Raw genomic sequence first — 17,594 nt, 5'->3', positions numbered from 1 at the left:
TAACCTCCGGATCAGCCCATCATCTCTTTTGACATAGGCATAGTGTCGGTCAATATGACCCTACTATTGCCGAATTGTCGGCTTTTTACCTTTCTTTTTGTCAGACTGTCGGTATTTGGTCGTGTGCATCCTAATTATGCAGAGGACGGGTGATACTCTTAATGCTTTGTATCCGTTTGATGCTACATTTTTACATAATAAAAACGCCATTTATCAAAAAAAAAGAAGCACTAATACATCAAAATTTTGTTTGTAAAATTACACATAACAACTTTCTTATGAATATGTAAACCAGTCCATCCATACTGTGTACTCTCCTGATAGCGGTACGTGAAGTGTACTTTGATGGTTAAGGCAAGATTCTCATCAACAATCACTATTATTGTGCACTTTCATAACATATAAATAAATAAATGTTATTAGATTCATATTTTAAAAGAAAATCAATTGGTGATTAAATTTTTATCTTAAACCAATCAAATATGGCCTAAAAAGGAAATGGATGGGGTAATACCTAGGTGTGGCCGTAGCTCTACACATTTTAATAGCCACCAAAGATAGTTATGACTTGAGCTGGCACCCCGCAAACTCCACTTGGCGCGCTATATAAACCCCTTTGCCAGTTGCCACTGCCATCACAACCCACAAGCAAACAAACAGCAGCCAATTAAACAAGCCAGGCTAGCGATCGATCGATCGATCTCATCGCCGTCGACTCGAGCTCCAGCGCCGGCGACGACGACGACAACATGGGCAACAGCCTGCGGTGCTGCCTGACCTGCATGCTCCCCTGCGGCTCCTTCGACGTGGTCCGCATCGTCCACCTCAGCGGCCGCGTCGACGAGTTCAGCTGCCCGATCACCGGCGGCGCCGTCCTCGCCGAGCACCCCAACCACACCATCGCCACGGCGTGGTCCTCCGCCGGCGTCGGGTGCCCCAGCAAGAAGCTCGTCATCGTGTCGCCGGACACCGAGCTCAAGCGCGGCCGCATCTACTTCCTCATCCCGTCCGCGACGGTGCCGGCGGTCGACAGGAGGAAGAAGAGCCGGCCGGGCCCCAAGAAGAGCAAGCGGCCGAGCAGCCGGGGCAAGAGCGGCGGCGCCGCGAGCACCGCGGAGCAGGACAACTACCTGACGGAGCTGCTGTCCGAGAAGACCGCGTCGGGCGCCCACCGGCGGCGGCGGAGCGGCTGCAGGGTCGGCGTGTGGCGGCCGGAGCTCGAGAGCATAGTGGAGGAGGCCTCGGAGTAGAGGGCTCGAAGAGTTCTCTCATCTTTCTTTACCCCTCCCTCCTCCTATTATTCTTGCTTCCTCTCTGTCTTCCGATGTGAATACCACGATGGAGAACGTATTTCCAGTTCTCAATGCCCTGACACATGTATGTACAGTGATGTACAGAGGGTTTAGTGGTTCATAGATCGGAGATGAGAGGAAAAAACTATTGTAAGCCCCCCAACATGTACAGAGATATTTAGCTGAGCTGATTGAATTTTTCTGGGAAAATCTTTCATAGTGTGTGCCATCACCAAAAAGAAAGATATGGTTGAGTCGATTCAAGTTTCTACAAAAATCTTTCATAACATGGGAGTGTTTCCTCTCGTTCAAAACAGAAGACAATGTGTGATTCAATGAATTTCATCTTTATATTAGTCACCTGCTGCAGGCACTAAACTCCACTTGGCACATTTAATTCAGCGTATGCGGGTTTTCGACAAATCCCTAGGAGAATCTCACAAGCACTGCTCATGAAAGTAAAAGGAACACAACCAAAGTGGCAGGGCAAGGTAGGTTATCCATTTGGATTACAATGCCTATTGTCGGCAAATCGACTTAAGATCCCCCCATTGCCGAGGAACTGTTGAAGGAAATGATAAGTACCAACATGAATCGGATACTACACGAAAGGAAAGGGAAGTGGAGAAAGGTACCCCAACCCCAATTATTGTCCGAAATGCTTAGAGAAGTTCTAATAAGAAGAAAAAGAGAGGATATAGAAGTAACATTTATGTACCATACCACACACAAGAAAAAAACTAAAGTTTAAACCACTACTTAAGAAACACAAAATGATAAATCTTGTTGCGAATAGTGGCTAATCCAAATTAAACTGAAAATTTCAAATCCAAAATTCAAAACATATCTCCAGTAACAGAAAAAGAAGAAGGGAAATTCCAGTTGAGAATACAAGCTGATCTAATTTGGGTTGTTAACTGGTCCTGGTGTCAATTATCTACACCGTGATTTATTTTGTTCTTGAGCTGCCCTTGGAATTTCGGCAAATTGTGTGATATGCTAAATACGTATTGTTTATGTGTTTTATATGTTCCAAAAAAAATTCTAGAGAACACAATCAGTGTCTGATGCACCTCAACCCCGGTGCTGTAGATACATATAATTTGTGCTCAATCAACGTCAACAATCTGACAATGCACCATAAACTTGTACGTAATGCACCACGGAGGACGTAATACACACGTACCTAGAACATTTGGAGATAACAAGGATAGAACTCATAAATTTAACGCAAGGTCTAAATCACACGACAACACTTCATAGATTGCAACACCATTATTTTCAGTTCGGTATTCGAGTAGAAAATTTTGAATGTTGTCATTCAAATTTTCAATTGTACAGAACTTCGCATTAATTAAAAGTTCTTGCACATGTTTGCCGTACAGAATCCATGTGAAATCGCGAATGAGCAGCTGTCACTTGAGAGAAATTGCAAGTCAACTCAATCTGAGAGCACTCCGGGTATTAGCATTATGTTAGTCAAGTCAAGATCCTCTCACCATTAGATCAATATAGCTGGCATTCCTTAGATTAGGCCTTAGATCAAGCATGTTAAGTAGGCTAAGTACGCCACTAACATGTGTCGCCAGTCGTGCAAGTGATGCCCCACCATCTAAAAATCATACATCGTCCTTTCAGCCAGCTTATTCTGTCAAATAAAATGCTCTCAGGCCCAGCTGATTACCTACGATCGACCCAAGCAAATGCTCAGAACTCAATTCATAGTGTGGTATATGAATTGTGGCTAAAAGATATCCTGCCAATATTTTGGCCATGACTAAAAACTTGGTCTTTGCAGAGACGGATCTGCATAGAGCTCAACAAGGGCCAGGGCCCCCCACTAAAGTCTACAAATCTCACGAGAGTTTGCTTGCACTTTTCAATTAAAAATGCTTAAAGTTTTCAGATCTATTACACAAGAAGTACCATCACTCCACTGATTTGCCCCCACTCCAGTTTGCACTTCTCTCCAATCAGTGGCAGAATTTGTGGCGTGTCACTCCAGCGAGAATCCGTGCATCCCCCAATGTAACTCACAATCTATGGCCCTGCCGCCGTAGAAATATTTCATTTGTCTCAAGGGAAACAGCACACGGAGTTTTCTTCTCAATACCATTTCATCAGCCGGCTAATCACTTGTGTATTTTCTAGTTTGCGTCAATCGGTGGCCGTTGTTTGTGGTGATCGGTGACGGACTGGTACGCCATCGCCAACGCTAGAGCCTGCGATCAAATTCAGAACACACAAACATGGTCAGCATCATCACCGTTCCTCATGTCAACAAGTTTCTTGCTGTGAACTCTAGTAGTGCCGTTGCTCAAGATAAGTAAGATGTCCTGGGACAAGAAAAAAGCTTACAATGTGGTCATGGTCAGGGGGAGCATATATGCCCGTCGTCACTGTGGTTCGTCTCCTCGTGTTGCCTTTTGGTGGGTGTTCGATGCTCTTGAAGCCCGTAGGCACCACGACGATGGGCAACCCCACGAGGTTTCCCAGACAAACGAGCTCCCAGTCGGTCGCGTTGCCGATGAACGCGTCAACCGTGAAGCTCTCCTGGACCTCCCTGATCAGCCTACCTCGCGCTCTCTGTGCCTGTTCGTCGCAACTCCATAATTAAGCTAAGCTCGTTCGGATACAGTGAATAGGTATTGTCATTGTGTTTGGTTTGCTTGGTATATCACCTGTACATAGTCGACTGCTGGGACCAATCGTGCGCGACGGAGCTCCACCGGCCACTGGTCTTGAGCTTCGTAGTCATCGTCGTGTCCTTCGCGTTGCCAGTTGTCAAAATGTGCAAGCATATCGACGTCCATCGTGATGTTTAGAATGAACTGAACTGATTCGACGTTGTAGTTCAACTTGAAAGGCACAAGCTTAGCACCCTTGGCAGAAAGGACCTTGACAACCTGGTATTGTGAAATCAAGAACAGAGTTTATCCGAGGATCAGATCAGGAACGAGCAATTTCATTACATGAACCAGACTGCCGAACACATTTAGGATCCCAGTTACCTCCATCTCAGCGCTGTCAAGATATCCAACAGTAAGTTTTGTGATGTCGACATGAAACGGGTCCTCTAAAGCAATTTCACGAGACGAGGGATCACCAGCATCCGCGCCACGGATTGCATCTAATACAATAGCACAGTCTGCTGCGCTTCTGCAGAAAGGACCAAGTTTGTCCTGCCATGTTACGATAATAAACTCATCATTTACAAGACTGAATCCAATCTGTACGGGAAAATGAATAATTTGCATGAACATACCAGACTCTCGGAAAGGCTCATGACGCCGGTCCGTGCAACTGTTCCAAATGATGGGCGCAAAGCAGTTACTCCACATCTAGCAGCAGGATATGTTATGGATCCTGCCGTTTCCGAACCAATTGCAAAGGGAACCAGTCCTAGGAGAGTGAAAAGAAGTTTCATTTAGTATACATATTATTCGTCTGGTTACAGGTGCAAATATGTTTACAAGTAAACCTGCACTGGTGCTAGCTGTTGGCCCTGCTGATGAACCAGTAGAAAATTCCTCGATGTTCCATGGGTTTCGTGTTCTTCCCCCAAACCATATATCATCATAGGCGAGTGAACCTGTCACAAGCTTCGCTACAAGGACTGCCCCAGCGGACTTCAATCTGTAGAATGATGATACACATGGAACTCAGAACACTGCTTAAACACAGAAAGTGACCATAGGACGTGAATTTGTGCGCCTGTTCATACTGTAGGCGTTTCCCTCGCAGTTTTATTTCAAAAGCAAACATTGCTTAAACACTATGCTGCAGGAGAAATGAACAAACCTTTTGTATACAAAAGCTTCCATATCAATAACTTGATTCTTGAATGTCTTTGAGCCCCAAGTTGTATTGTATTCTGGTACTGCAATTATATCTTTCAGGCCATATGGAATGCCATGCAGGGGACCTAGTGTGAGAAGTTGTCAGTACAACATTTATGTGTTAGCATAGTACTGACACTGGATGGCCACATAATCGAGAGACTTCCCCCTTCGGAGTTTTAAAACACTTGTAAAAGGTTGAACTAGCGCACGATATTACTGCTCATCATTCTGTTCCACACCTCCTCAATAAAGTGAGAATCAATCTTAACAGGAAGCTATGTATACCGAAAACGTTATCGATGAAACAAAGGATTTAGGAAAAATCAAATGGCCATCTTATAATTCCAGGGAGATTTCTCACATACCAAGGTATTTTCCTTGCTCCAGCAAGTCATCTGCCTCTTTTGCTTGCTTGTATGCTAAATCTTCAGTGTATGTAATAACAGATTCAAGAACAGTACCATACCTAATTAAAATATCAAACAACTACATGATTAAGAAATAATTCTCAGTCTAATGTTATACTCATATAAGTCCATGTGAAAAATGTGAGGAAGGCAGAGAAATAGCCAAACCTTTTTAATCTCCTTAAAAATACATCAGTAAGTTCACGTGATGTTATTTTCTTTGTCCTAATAAGCTCCCCAAGCTCAATTATCTGACATGGAGATTGTCGAATCAAAAGAAATTCATTTGAAGTCCATAACCAACGTATGATAAAATGGTTAATAAAACTGACCGACATAAAGGCAATATCTTCATCATTACTAGGACGCTGTGGCATAGAGGTTTGAGGATAGTCGAACATTTCACTCTCCTTGACTTTGCTTTTGCTACTCCAACTCCATGATGATTTGAAGACTAGAACAGAAGGGTCATGCAATCCACCATCCTTTATAGCCACCAACCTTCGGTTTTCTCTAAATGCAGGCACATTAAATTCTTTTGCGCCGTTTTCCATCTCACATAGCTGGCAGAACCAAGCGGAGTATAGGTGGATAAAACAACAACGTTAACACCATAATTATTGGAAAAAAATACTAACACATTAGGACTTGAAAATTATAAGGGAACCCTTCATAAGTACTTTTGAATCGTTGAAAAAATCAGCATCGAAGTACTTCATGGACTCCTTCAAGGCAATCACACCGCCTACTGGTTCTTTTCTCGAAATATCTTTTGCAGAAATAGCATCCTTCGTGCCCTGAAAATATAGAGGTAAATCGATAGGCCCAGTAATAAAAAATTGAGAAGAACATTGCTAAATTTAACAGTAGAGAAGTCCATGCCTTCCAAATCTTGTGGTATTTGGAAACAAGATTATATGAGTGACTCTTCCCACTCGTTCGCAAGGGTAACCATGCGCATTTTGGTGGCCACGTGGCCCATGTCTGTTTCCACAAACATAATAAACCATAAGAAAGTTTCCTAAGAGCACATTGTACATGAATCATTTGTGACCTTATGGTTAGACACCAGACAATTAGAAGAAAGAAAAAACACCAATCTGGAAAAAATGTGACTGTGTGGGAGCAACGCCTAGTTAGTAGTGGGATGTAGCATGTACACCATTAATCCTGATCACTTCTTATCCTCAAAAGAACACCTGTAGTCAGAAATTTGGGCACACCATTCCAACTAAACTAATGAAGATATCCAATAGTAGGCCCAGCTATATTTATTGCCCACATTGTCACATTCTAGCAGAACGACGGATATTACTAAAGAAAAAAAAAACTGAAGTGCCTGCATAATGCAGTGATAAGGCAGGAATCAGCTGTGAAATGTCAAAAACACAACAAAAGAGCGTTTTGCACCCCCACCACCTGAAAGAAAAAATAGCAGCCGTCCTGAAAGGAAATGCATTGGAGCACCCAGGTGCCACACACCCCTATATAAAAATAGCATCCAAAAAATATCAAGAAATTCCAAAAAAAATGTGAAATTTTGGGATACGAAACCTGAGTGCCCATTGTATACCCGTGTTCATTTTTGTGGGGAATTGGTGCCCGTGGTATCTGCAGCGTAGGAAATACGGTCCGACTTACGTTACACCCAGTTATTTTTTTCTACACATACGATATTTTTTGTCTTTTTTACTGACATTACCACCGGCACCCATTCCCCTCGAAACTGAACACGTGTCTACAACGGGTACCCATGTTTCATATCCAAAATTTCAGAATTTTTCGAAATTTTCTATTATCTTTTTTAATGCTATGGCGTGTGGCACCCGAGAGCCACAAATCCTCTTCCCCGGCCTGAACGGCTTAACTGCAGTAGGGCACTCCAAGAAGCCGACAGTTCGCTGGTGCCAACTGCCAACCAGAGAGGCAAGGTCACGACATGAACAGTAGCATAGTACGAAGCCAAGCTATCAGCCTAGTACCCACTTCGCTAATCGCTGAGCAATCACTATTGTTCACGAAAGGCCACTTGCTGGTCTATCAATGAACTCGCTCGCCATCTGATTCCTTTTTAATCGACGACGAGACCATTTCGTTGGTCTCAATCTCAACTCAATCACCACGTTGCGCCACTATGCTGCTGGTGCTGAATCGAATAGAAGTAGTTCTAAAGAAATCGGCGTACCATGATGCCGCCGGTGACGCTGGCGATGCCGCCTCCTCCTTCTTCGGTGCCTCCTGCTGTTCTGGGAGCGGCGGCGGCGGTTTTCAGGGCAGCGAAACAGAGGGCGGCGAGGAGGAGGAGGAGGTGGTGGAGACTCGGCGGCGGGCGGCGGCCTCCACGTGGAATCCGCATGGCCGACACCTGGCGGGCGCCCGCGCGCGTCAGCCGGGGACCGATAGAGAGGGGATTTAATGGAACAGAGGATCTCTATCCGCTGCCTGAGAGAGAGAAGATCCTGGTGTTCGCCGGTGGCAGATTTAAGTAAGGTCTCCGCTGAAATCAGTTGGTCTCCTTCTCGCGCTTTTCATTAGCGTCCGCCAGTGATGATTAAATGAAGGGCCCTGATAGGCGCCGGTGCGCCGGCCCAAACTTTGGCCGGCCGCACCCTGTCCGTTCGATTATTTCGCTCCCAGCCGTTCAGATCCTATCCTTCCTTCGTCCCTAACCTTCTCCCCCCCACACACACAGTGCGCGCAAGGGAAAAGCTCGCAGCTGCCGCACACTACGTCTCCTCTGTCGGGCTCCTTCGCATGACGCGGCGGCCGGGTTCGTCGACGGCGCCGGCCCTGGCAGCACCAGCGCTGGTGCCAGCTTTGTCGTCCCTGTCTCAGGGTGCTGGGATTGCAGCACGGCCACCGCTGTGTGCCGGCTTCTGCAGTCGATGGCTGTAACTAGAATGTGGCCGGTTCCAGGTTTCCAGCACACAGTCGTATGGTTGTAGCAAAAAAAAATCTCGCGTCACCGGCTCCGGCTCGCTGTCTTCGACTAGCACCACTGTGATCCAGGAAAAAAATCGGTAGAAAAAAAATCCAAAAATGGCAGGTTGAAGCAAAAATATTAGTCGGTTCTAGCTAAAAGTAACACCGGTTGCAGCAAAAAGTCACTAATCCAGCTAAAAATCTCATTACAAAAACCTCCAAATGGTCATTTGAAGCAAAACATTTGCCGGTTCCAGCTAAATTTAACACTGGTTGCAATAAAAAGGCCACAACAACAAACTTCAAAGAAAAAAGATAGTAGCAAAAACACTAGCTAGTTCCAGCAAAACATAATGCTGGTTGAAGCAAAATTTATTGATGGTTCCAGCAAAAATCATCCTACGGGCTACTAGATTGAAGCAAAAGGATTTGCCGGTTCCAGCAAAATTTACTGATGGTTCCAGCAAAAATCATCCTACGGGCTACTAGATTGAAGCAAAAGGATTTGCCGGTTCCAGCAAAATTTACTGATGGTTCCAGCAAAAATCATCCTACGGGCTACTAGATTGAAGCAAAAGGGTTTGCCGGTTCCAGCAAAATTTACTATGGTTCCAGCAAAAATCTCATCGGCAGAAAACTCCAACAATCTATTTGTAGCAAATAAATTAGCTAGTTCCAGCAAAAAGAAACACTGGTTCCAGCAAAATCAAATATCAGCAGCAAAAAAAAAGCACCGGTGCCGATCGCAGTTGTCCCCGTCGTCCACCGTTGAAGCTTCCTGGCGCACAACGGGGAGGAGGGGAGGAGTATGGCCTTGCCTATGGACCCCTGCCATAGCCGAACAAAAGGTTGGGGGCGAACGGCACCACGACAGCGGAGGAGATAGGGGAATAGGGGGAGCAGTTTCCAATCTAAAGCTTGCAGCGGTGGTGGTGCAGCAGCCCTGCGGTGCGCTTGGACATGAGCAGAGCACAGCACCCCGATGGAATATGAGGAGAAAAGACGAGAGAGATGGGAAGCGGCTAGCTCAGGCTAGAAGAAATAAAAAGAAACGAGTGGACAGGAAGCTACGCGGTGTAGATAAGGAACGCCGAAAGCGGTGCGCGCGGAGCCCACAACAGCGTGACGTGGCACAAATCGGTGGCGTTAAATCGTGAGGGATCCAGCGACACACCCGCAACCGGTGCATCGCTTTAGTCGGTCCGCCGGCACGCAACGATTCCCTAGAAGGGGAACTTTTAACAAACCACCAACTGCTGATTGTTGCTGCGCTTCGGCCGCGTCCTCCGCCTGTCGCGTGTCCTTGTGGGGACATCCCAACTACCCCCTACAACCAAGATATCGTTCACACATTTTTTCTTTCTGCTTTTTTTTAACTTATCAAAACTTTTATTTAATCATCCCACCTGGGGATCTCGTCTGAAACAACATGCAAAATGAAGTCTGGGGGCATAAGACGCCACACAGAATCTAACTTATTTGTCACAGCTTCCCTAGCTACTAAGTGAGCGGTTATATTAGTCTCACGTCTAACCCATGACACCTTCCATCTCTCTCGTGATGCTAGTAGTTGCTTCACTTCGTCAACGATCGGTCCCAGTGGCGATAAGTCCTTGTCCGTGCTTTGGAGCTTACATACGATCTCTCGGCAATCCGTTTCAATGTGTAAATTGGGTATGTCGAGCTCTCCCGCCATCACAGCTGCCTCTCTGCAAGCCTGAAGCTCAACTCTCGCTGGGTTGTTGCACAGTGGGAGAAAGTGACACGCAGCACTCATATATGCACCCCATGGTTCCTGAATACCACTCCAGTGCCGCCATCATCGCCCACCCCCGTCGTTGCACCATCTACGTTGGCCTTCACCCACCCCTCCTCTGGTGGTCTCCATTTCTCCCTAACCTCCGTTCTGGCTTGTTTGAACTTCCGACCATGAATAGACTGCCATTCCCCCATTAGATTGGAGACCCTCCTCGCGATTGCGTCCGCTTCCTCAATCCTCTGTCCGTCACGCGCGTTATTCCTTGCTAACCAGAGCGCATACGCCCCCTGTACGAGGACAACACGTTCGTCATCCGATGCGTCCGCGAACCACGATAGTAGCCATCTCGACAAAGCACTCTGGGAGCCGACTGACTCCGGTGGGATTGCCACCGGCACCCCCAATTCCGAACACTATCTTCCAAAACTTTACTGAATGGTAACAACCCCGGAATCTGTGGTAGTTTGTTTCCTCTCGACCGCAAACGGTACAGAAGACACCTGCCTTGATTTTCCTCCTCAATAGCTCCGACCCCACTGCTAGCCCGTTTCGGATCAGCCTCCACATATGCGTTTTGACCTTGCCTAGTGCGACCGTATCCCATAAGCTCAACCAAGATTTGTGATCAGCCACCGAAGAAGAAGACTCTGGCCGACCCGAGCGGAGCCATTTCTGACTCATGCGCAAGTGGTAAGCCGGCCGGACGGTAAAAACCCCATTCTTGGTGTAATTCCAAGCCTGATAGTCCTTCATCTCCGGCCCACCAATCGGGATTTGCATGATCTCTCGCGCCTCATCGGGGGAGAACATTGCCTGCACGTTGTTTATGTCCCATGCAGAGCCATTTGCTTCGGGGCTCCGGGGCCTGATGGCTTACTGGTCACTGACTCGCGTTATCCCATTGATGTAGCTTTGGCCCAGTGGCTTCAAGCTACCATTCCTAGGGATCCAGTTATCATGGTGCACTTTGATTTTGGAGCCGTCTCCAATCCTCCATATCAGACCGTCTAGTAGTAGGTCTCGCCCGTGCAGTATACTCATGAATGTGCAAGAGCCCCCACTTGGGCAGGTTGCATTAAGGACAGATCCATCCACGTAATACCGGGCTTTCAAGACCCCTGCACATAATGAGTTTGGCTCCTGGAATAATCGCTACGCTTGTTTGGCAAGCATAGCTTCATTAAACGCCTCCGGGTCCCTAAAACCCATTCCACCTTCTTGCTTTCTCGTGCACATTTTGTCCCGAGCGATCCGATGCACATACTTTTTTACCATTTGCCTCACCCCACCAGAAGTTAGAAGAAATAGATGACAGGTTCCCGCACATTTTCTTCGTGAGTTGAAAACAGCTCATGGTAAAAGTTGGTGTTGATTGCAGACCGGACTTAACGGGCACCCCTCTCGCGGTCTTGGATAGTCCTTGTCCTTTCCACCCGGAGACCTTCCCTCTTGCACTCTCCTTGACATATTTGAAGGTTCCATCCTTTGATCCCCCACCACCGTAGGTAGTCCCAAATATCTTTCACTCAGGTCCTCCTCCGCAAATCCCAGTACTTGTTTGAGTTCCTCTTTGCTTTCTTCAGATGTTCCTTTCCCAAAGAAAATCGCAGATTTCTGAAGATTGACTTTCTGCCCTGAGGCAGCCTCATACTCCTGTAGGATGGATCGAAGTGCCTCAAAATTTTCACGTGAGCCCTCAACGAAAACCACGCTATCATCAGCGAAGAGTAAATGAGTTACTGTTGGTCCGCTACTCCCAAATCCCAAACCCTTGATGTTCTTCTCCCTTTGTGCATGATTCAAAAGCGCCGAGAGACCCTCCACGCAGAATAAGAAGAGATATGGTGAGAGAGGATCACCCTGTCTTAGTCCTCTGGTAGGTTTAAAGCGATGAGAGAGGCCACCGTTCAACTTAAAGAGAAAGTTGCTGATTTCACACACCTCATAAGCATCTCCGTCCAGTGACCAAACCAATTTTTAGCAACATCTTCTCAAGAAAATCCCACTCCACTCTATCGTATGCCTTCATCATGTCCAGCTTTATCGTGCACATAGGCTTCTTTCTTTTCCTCTTTCTGATCGCATGTACACACTCATAGGCCACCAGTACATTATCCGTTATTAGCCTACCTGGCACAATAGCGCTCTGTTCGTCAGATATCATGAAAGGAAGCACAACTTTAAGGCAGTTGGCCAATGCCTTTGCCGCTATCTTATAAAGAACATTACACAGACTAATTGGGCGAAACTGTCAAAGTAACTCCGGTGAGTTTACTTTCGGGATCATCACAATGATTATATCATTAAAACCATTCGGAGCTTCCTTCCCCGCCAAGAACTCTCGAACTGCACCACATACATCATTCTTTACCAACTGCCAGTACCAACATAGTTCTTTACCATCAAGCCCCGGAGCCTTTTCTTCTTTTTTCTAACACATATGTCCATGTGTTGCAACGGGAGAAAAAAACTTTTGTTTGATTTTTCTTTTCCCTCAGAAGAACGGCATCCCTGCCGTCAAGCAAGGAGAAGAGGTGGACTTTGATGAGATCTTCCCAAGGTTTCACTATGCCGCCAGCCGGGTAACGTCATTCGTCGACTTGGATGACTTCCTGGAGTCGACTGATGTTGACCCTGAGTCTGAGGAGTGAGTATGAAAAACAGTTTAAATTTGCCTCGATATGCCGAGTGGAAGAGTAAAACTTAAGACCGACCGGTGGTGGTGGTGCTACAACTTTAACTTTATATCTTAACTACTTTTGTTGCACTTGAAATTGCTTTTTCTGACTCTTTCTCCTTTGAATCTTTCACAATTGGTCGTCCAGTCACTCGGTTTTCCTTAGCCTTTTTCTTGCCGACTAGGCAGATGGACTTTGGGCTAGCTGGTGACAAGAGGTTACTATAGTTTTTCGAGTTACCTTTGATTTCTTTGCTAAAATAGAAAGGAGAATAGGCCAAGCCGCCGAGGGACACTCTCCAAGGAGTGCACCCTAAGGGTGGACTTTGTTCTAAATTAGACTGTTGGCTAGGTTGAGACCTTTTAGTTGCCTAGCCCCCGAGCGTGGCCAGCTCCCGAGTGTGATGAAGCCACTAAGTTCAGTACAACTTTCTGCCAAGTCAGAACAGTCAGAAACACTCAAAGTAGTTATTGGGAATGCAAATTTTATTTCATCAAGTCGGAATTGGAAATGTTATTATGCTACAAAGAGAAGAAGAAATGTAATGACAAGAGTAAAGGAAACTCATGTGTAAAATCGGCGTAGGAGTGTTGTGTTCCCTGTAGCGTTCGTCTCTTCGCCTTTGAGGATGTCATACAGTCAGAAAGTGTTGTTGCTCAGCACTTGGGAGATTATGAATGGTCCTTCCCAAGGCGGAGTGAGCTTGTGGGATTTCTTTTGTCACAGACGGAGTACCAGGTCTCTGACTGCAAAAGTGCGTCCACGAACATGCCGACTGTGATACCTTCGCAACATCTGTTGATAAACAGCGGAGCAAGCTCTCGGTCTTCCTCTAGAAGATCGAGCCCATCTTGGTGTGCTTCCTCTGCTTCGGCTTCTGCGTATGCCAGCACTCGGGATGAATCATGGAGCACATCAGCCGGCATAATTTCTTCCGCTCCATACACCATGAAAAAAGGTGTGAACTGAGTGGATCTGTTTGGAGTCGTCCGCATGCTCCATTGCACCGAGGGGAGTTCTTTGACCCATGCTCCGGATACTCTCTCAAGTGTAACAAGTAAGCATGGTGGTAACCCCCTGGAGGATCAATCCATTGGAACGCTCCACCTGCCCATTTGATTGAGAATGTGCTACGAAAGCGAAGTGCACATGGATGCCATGGGTCCAGCAGAATTTCTTAAACTCCCATGACGCGAAGTTTGTCCCATTATCGGTGATGATATCATGGGGTATGCCGAATTGGAAGATAATCCCTCTCATGAAGTTGATTGCAGTGGACGAGTCTAGCTTGGTCACTGGCTTTGCTTCGATCCACTTGGTGAACTTGTCGACTGCCACCAGCAAATGTATGGAGCTGTTGGGTGCCATTTGGAATGGTCAAGCATATCCAAACCCCAAGTCGTGAATGGCCAGGCATGTGGGGTTGTCTTTAGCTCGGAAGCTGGCATGTGCGGCTATCGGGCATACATCTGGCAGGGGAGACACTTGCGAACAAGCTCAGTGATGTTGGCATGAGCAGTTGGTGGGAAGAAGCCGGCTCAAAACGCCTTAGAGACCAAGGCCTTCGAAGAGGCATGATGTCTGCAGGTGCCCGAGTGAATACCCGCCAGGATTTTCCATCCTTCCTCCAGAAAGTTGCATCGCTGTTTGATGCCAGTCGGATTGAACTTGTACATCTCTTCTTGAATGATTGTGTGTACCTTTGATCTGCGGACAATTTGCTCTGCTTCTACCTCATCTTCAGGGAGCTCCTTCCAGAAAAGGTATGCTACGAATGGCACAATCCAATCGGGATTGATTACCAGGACTTCCTGAATCAGGTCGATGCTTCTAGTATATGTACCGCTTCACCGTTTTCTGCCCTGGCCGACTGCTCTAGGTTATTCGGGTCAACATATGGGTTTCCTACCACAGTCGGCTCATGCAGGTGTTCTAGGAAGACTCCGAGTGGAACCAAATTTGGCCAATGTGTCAGCCGCCTCGTTTTCTGCTCTCCGGATGTGCACCAGCTCCAACCCTTCAAATTTTCCTTCCAGTTTTTGGACGGCTACATAGTAAGCAGTCATTGATTCACTCCTGACATCCCACTCCTTCATCACTTGTTGGATAACGAGATCCAAGTCATTCCGACCAGCAGGCGGTAATTTCGAGTGAGATTTCCATTCGGAGTCCATGTAGCACTGCTTCATACTCTCCTGGATTGTTATTAGATGCCACGAAATGGATCTGCAAGACATAACTTAGCTTGTCACCCTTGGGGGAAATGAGGACAACTCTGGCTCCTGCTCCAACCATCATTTTTGACCCATCAAAGTACGTATTTCAATGGTCTGAATGTTGCTGACTAGGTGGATCTTGGGATTCTGTTCATTCTTCTATGAAATCAGCGTGTGCTTATGATTTGATTGCTTTCCTTGGCTCATACTTGAGGTCATGTGCTAGGAGTTCAATTTCCCACTTAGCCACTCGGTCGGTGGTGTTTCAGTTGTTAATGATATCCGAGAGTGGTGCTGAACTGAACACTATGATCTGATGTTCTTGGAAGTAATGAGCCAGCTTCCGTGCTGCCAAAAGGACTCTGCAGAGTAGTTTCTGGTAGTGTGGGTACCTTTGTTTTGACTCTGTGAGGACCTCGTTGAGATGGTATATAGACCAATGTACCTTTTGGGCCTTGCCTTCTTCTTCTCTTTCAACAGTGAAGACCGCACTAACCACTTGGCTGGTGGCTGCAAGGTAGAGGAGCATGGGCTCCGACTCCCTTGGAGATGCAAGTATTGGCCGCATGGATAGCAACCGCTTCAAATCATCAAAGACTGACTGGGTCTCCAGGGTCCAGTTGAAATTGTCCGATTTCTTCATCAGTCGGTAGAGAGGAATGGCCTTCTCCCCGAGTCTAGAAATGAACCGATTGAGCGCAGCTAAGCACTCGGTCAGTTCCTGGACATCCTTCAATTCCTTTGGCTTACTCATATTCAGGATTGTGTCGACCTTCTATGGGTTTTCCTCGATCCCCCGTGTGGATACAAGGAAACCAAGAAACATTCCTGCAGGGACTCCGAACATGCACTTGTTAGGATTCACTCGGATGTTGTACCTTCTGAGGTTAGCGAACATCTCAGCAAGGTCAGTAAGAGATCAGATCCCTTGGCCCATTGAACAATGATGTCATCGAAATAGGCATGAACATTGCATGGTATCTGCTTATGCAAGCAAGTCTAGATGGTACGTTGGTATGTGGCTCCGGCATTATTTAGACCAAATGGCATGGTGATGTAGCAGAAAACACTGAATGGTGTGATGAATGCAATATTCAACTGATTCGACACTTTCAGCTTAGTCTGATGATAGCCGGAATAGGCGTCCAAGAAGCACAACCTTTCGCACCCATCGGTAGAGTCCTTGAGACACACTCGGATAGCGTGGCAAGGGAAAGTGGTCCTTGGGACACACTCGGTTAACGTCCTTCTACACCACACATCTGCGCCAAGTTCCATTTTTTAGGGGACAATGGCTTGATTCGCCGCCCACTCCGAGTGTTCAACTTCCCGTATGAATCCCGCATTCAATAGCTTAGCGATCTCCTAGTCGAGCGCCTCGCGCTTGAGGTCAGCGAATCAACGAAGAGCATTCTTAACGGGTTTCGCTCTTGGGAGCATATGCAGTCGGTTCTCAGTCAGCTCCCTTGGGATTCCAGGCATGTCAGAGGGCTGATGACCCACAAGTATAGGGGATCAATTGTAGTCCTTTTGATAAGAGTGTCGAACCCAACGAGGAGTAGAAGAAAATGGCAAGTGGTTTTCAGCAAGGTATTTTTTGCAAGCACTGAAATTGTCGGTAATAGGTAGTTTGATAGCAAGATAATTGGTAACAAGCAAGTAACGGTAATGGTAAATAAAGTGAAGCAAGGTAGCCCAATCCTTTTGTGGCAAAGGACAGGCCAAAATGGTTTCTTATAATAGGCAAAGCGTTCTTGAGGGTACACGGGAATTTCATCTAGTCACTTTCATCATGTTGGTTTGATTCGTGTTCGCTACTTTGATAATTTGATATGTGGGTGGACTGGTGCTTAGGTGATGTTCTTACTTGAACAAACCTCCTACTTATGATTAAACCCCTCACAAGCATCCACAAATACGAGAAAAGTATTAAGATAAGATCTAACCATAGCATTAAACATTTGGATCCAAATTGGTCCCTTATGAAGTAGCGCATAAACTAGTGTTTAAGCTTCTGTCACTCTAGCAACCCATCATCTAATAACTACTCCACAATGCATCCCCTTAGGCCCAAATGTGGTGAAGTGCCATGTAGTCGATGTTCACATGACACCACTAAGGGAATCACAACATACATATCATCAAAATATCAAACACATATCAAGTTCACATGATTACTTGCAACAAGATTTCTCCCGTGACCTCAAGAACAAAAGTAAATACTCACAAATGATAATCATGCTCAAGATCAGAGGGGTATTAAATAGCATAATGGATCTGAACATATAATCTTCCACCAAATAAACCATATAGTAATCAACTACAAGATGTAATCAACACTACTAGTCAACCACAGGTACCAATCTGAGGTCCCGGTACAAAGATTGAACACAAGAGATGAACTAGGGTTTGAGAGGAGTTAGTGTTGTTGAAGATGTTGATGGAGATTGGCCTCCCAAAGATGAGAGGGTTGTTGGT

General features: G+C 46.2%; 2 protein-coding genes across 4 annotated transcripts; one reads left to right on the top strand and one right to left on the bottom strand.

Moving 5' to 3' along the window:
• The first annotated feature begins 648 nt into the window (after nucleotides 1–648).
• Nucleotides 649–1,478, top strand: LOC123074932 (uncharacterized). Its single transcript, XM_044497655.1, has one exon. It carries the CDS (start codon nucleotides 750–752, stop codon nucleotides 1,248–1,250), a length of 501 nt encoding a protein of 166 aa, XP_044353590.1. The 5' UTR covers nucleotides 649–749; the 3' UTR covers nucleotides 1,251–1,478.
• Nucleotides 1,479–3,002: 1,524 nt separating this feature from the next.
• Nucleotides 3,003–8,070, bottom strand: LOC123079612 (glutamyl-tRNA(Gln) amidotransferase subunit A). Of its 3 annotated transcripts, none has more exons than XM_044502406.1 (13): nucleotides 7,727–8,070; nucleotides 6,424–6,525; nucleotides 6,222–6,338; nucleotides 5,874–6,104; nucleotides 5,710–5,792; nucleotides 5,500–5,600; nucleotides 5,094–5,217; nucleotides 4,774–4,928; nucleotides 4,558–4,694; nucleotides 4,304–4,474; nucleotides 3,974–4,198; nucleotides 3,651–3,884; nucleotides 3,003–3,514 (listed from the first exon to the last, which is right to left on the bottom strand). In XM_044502406.1, the coding sequence occupies exons 1-13, from the start codon at nucleotides 7,895–7,897 to the stop codon at nucleotides 3,440–3,442; spliced, it is 1,926 nt and encodes a 641-aa protein (XP_044358341.1). In that variant the 5' UTR covers nucleotides 7,898–8,070; the 3' UTR covers nucleotides 3,003–3,439. The 3 variants fall into 3 exon arrangements, with proteins under 3 accessions (XP_044358341.1, XP_044358342.1, XP_044358343.1); XM_044502407.1 differs by having other exon boundaries at nucleotides 6,222–6,329; XM_044502408.1 differs by lacking the exon at nucleotides 6,424–6,525.
• Nucleotides 8,071–17,594: the final 9,524 nt, after the last annotated feature.

Source organism: Triticum aestivum, chromosome 3D (genome assembly GCF_018294505.1).
Source record: "Triticum aestivum cultivar Chinese Spring chromosome 3D, IWGSC CS RefSeq v2.1, whole genome shotgun sequence".
NCBI lineage: Eukaryota > Viridiplantae > Streptophyta > Magnoliopsida > Poales > Poaceae > Triticum > Triticum aestivum.
Note: the sequence above shows the minus strand (reverse complement) of the source record. Positions and strands in the feature narration are given on the sequence as shown.

Bases quoted from the DNA above. Each gene is read 5' to 3' on its own strand.
- LOC123074932 (XM_044497655.1), top strand. From the start codon at position 750: ATGGGCAACAGCCTGCGGTGCTGCCTGACCTGCATGCTCCCCTGCGGC.
- LOC123079612 (XM_044502406.1), bottom strand. From the start codon at position 7,897: ATGCGGATTCCACGTGGAGGCCGCCGCCCGCCGCCGAGTCTCCACCAC. The intron at 4,199-4,303 runs GTAACTGGGATC...TCACAATACCAG, and splicing joins TTGACAGCGCTGAGATGGAG to GTTGTCAAGGTCCTTTCTGC. The intron at 3,515-3,650 runs GTAAGCTTTTTT...ATTTGATCGCAG, and splicing joins CCCCTGACCATGACCACATT to GCTCTAGCGTTGGCGATGGC.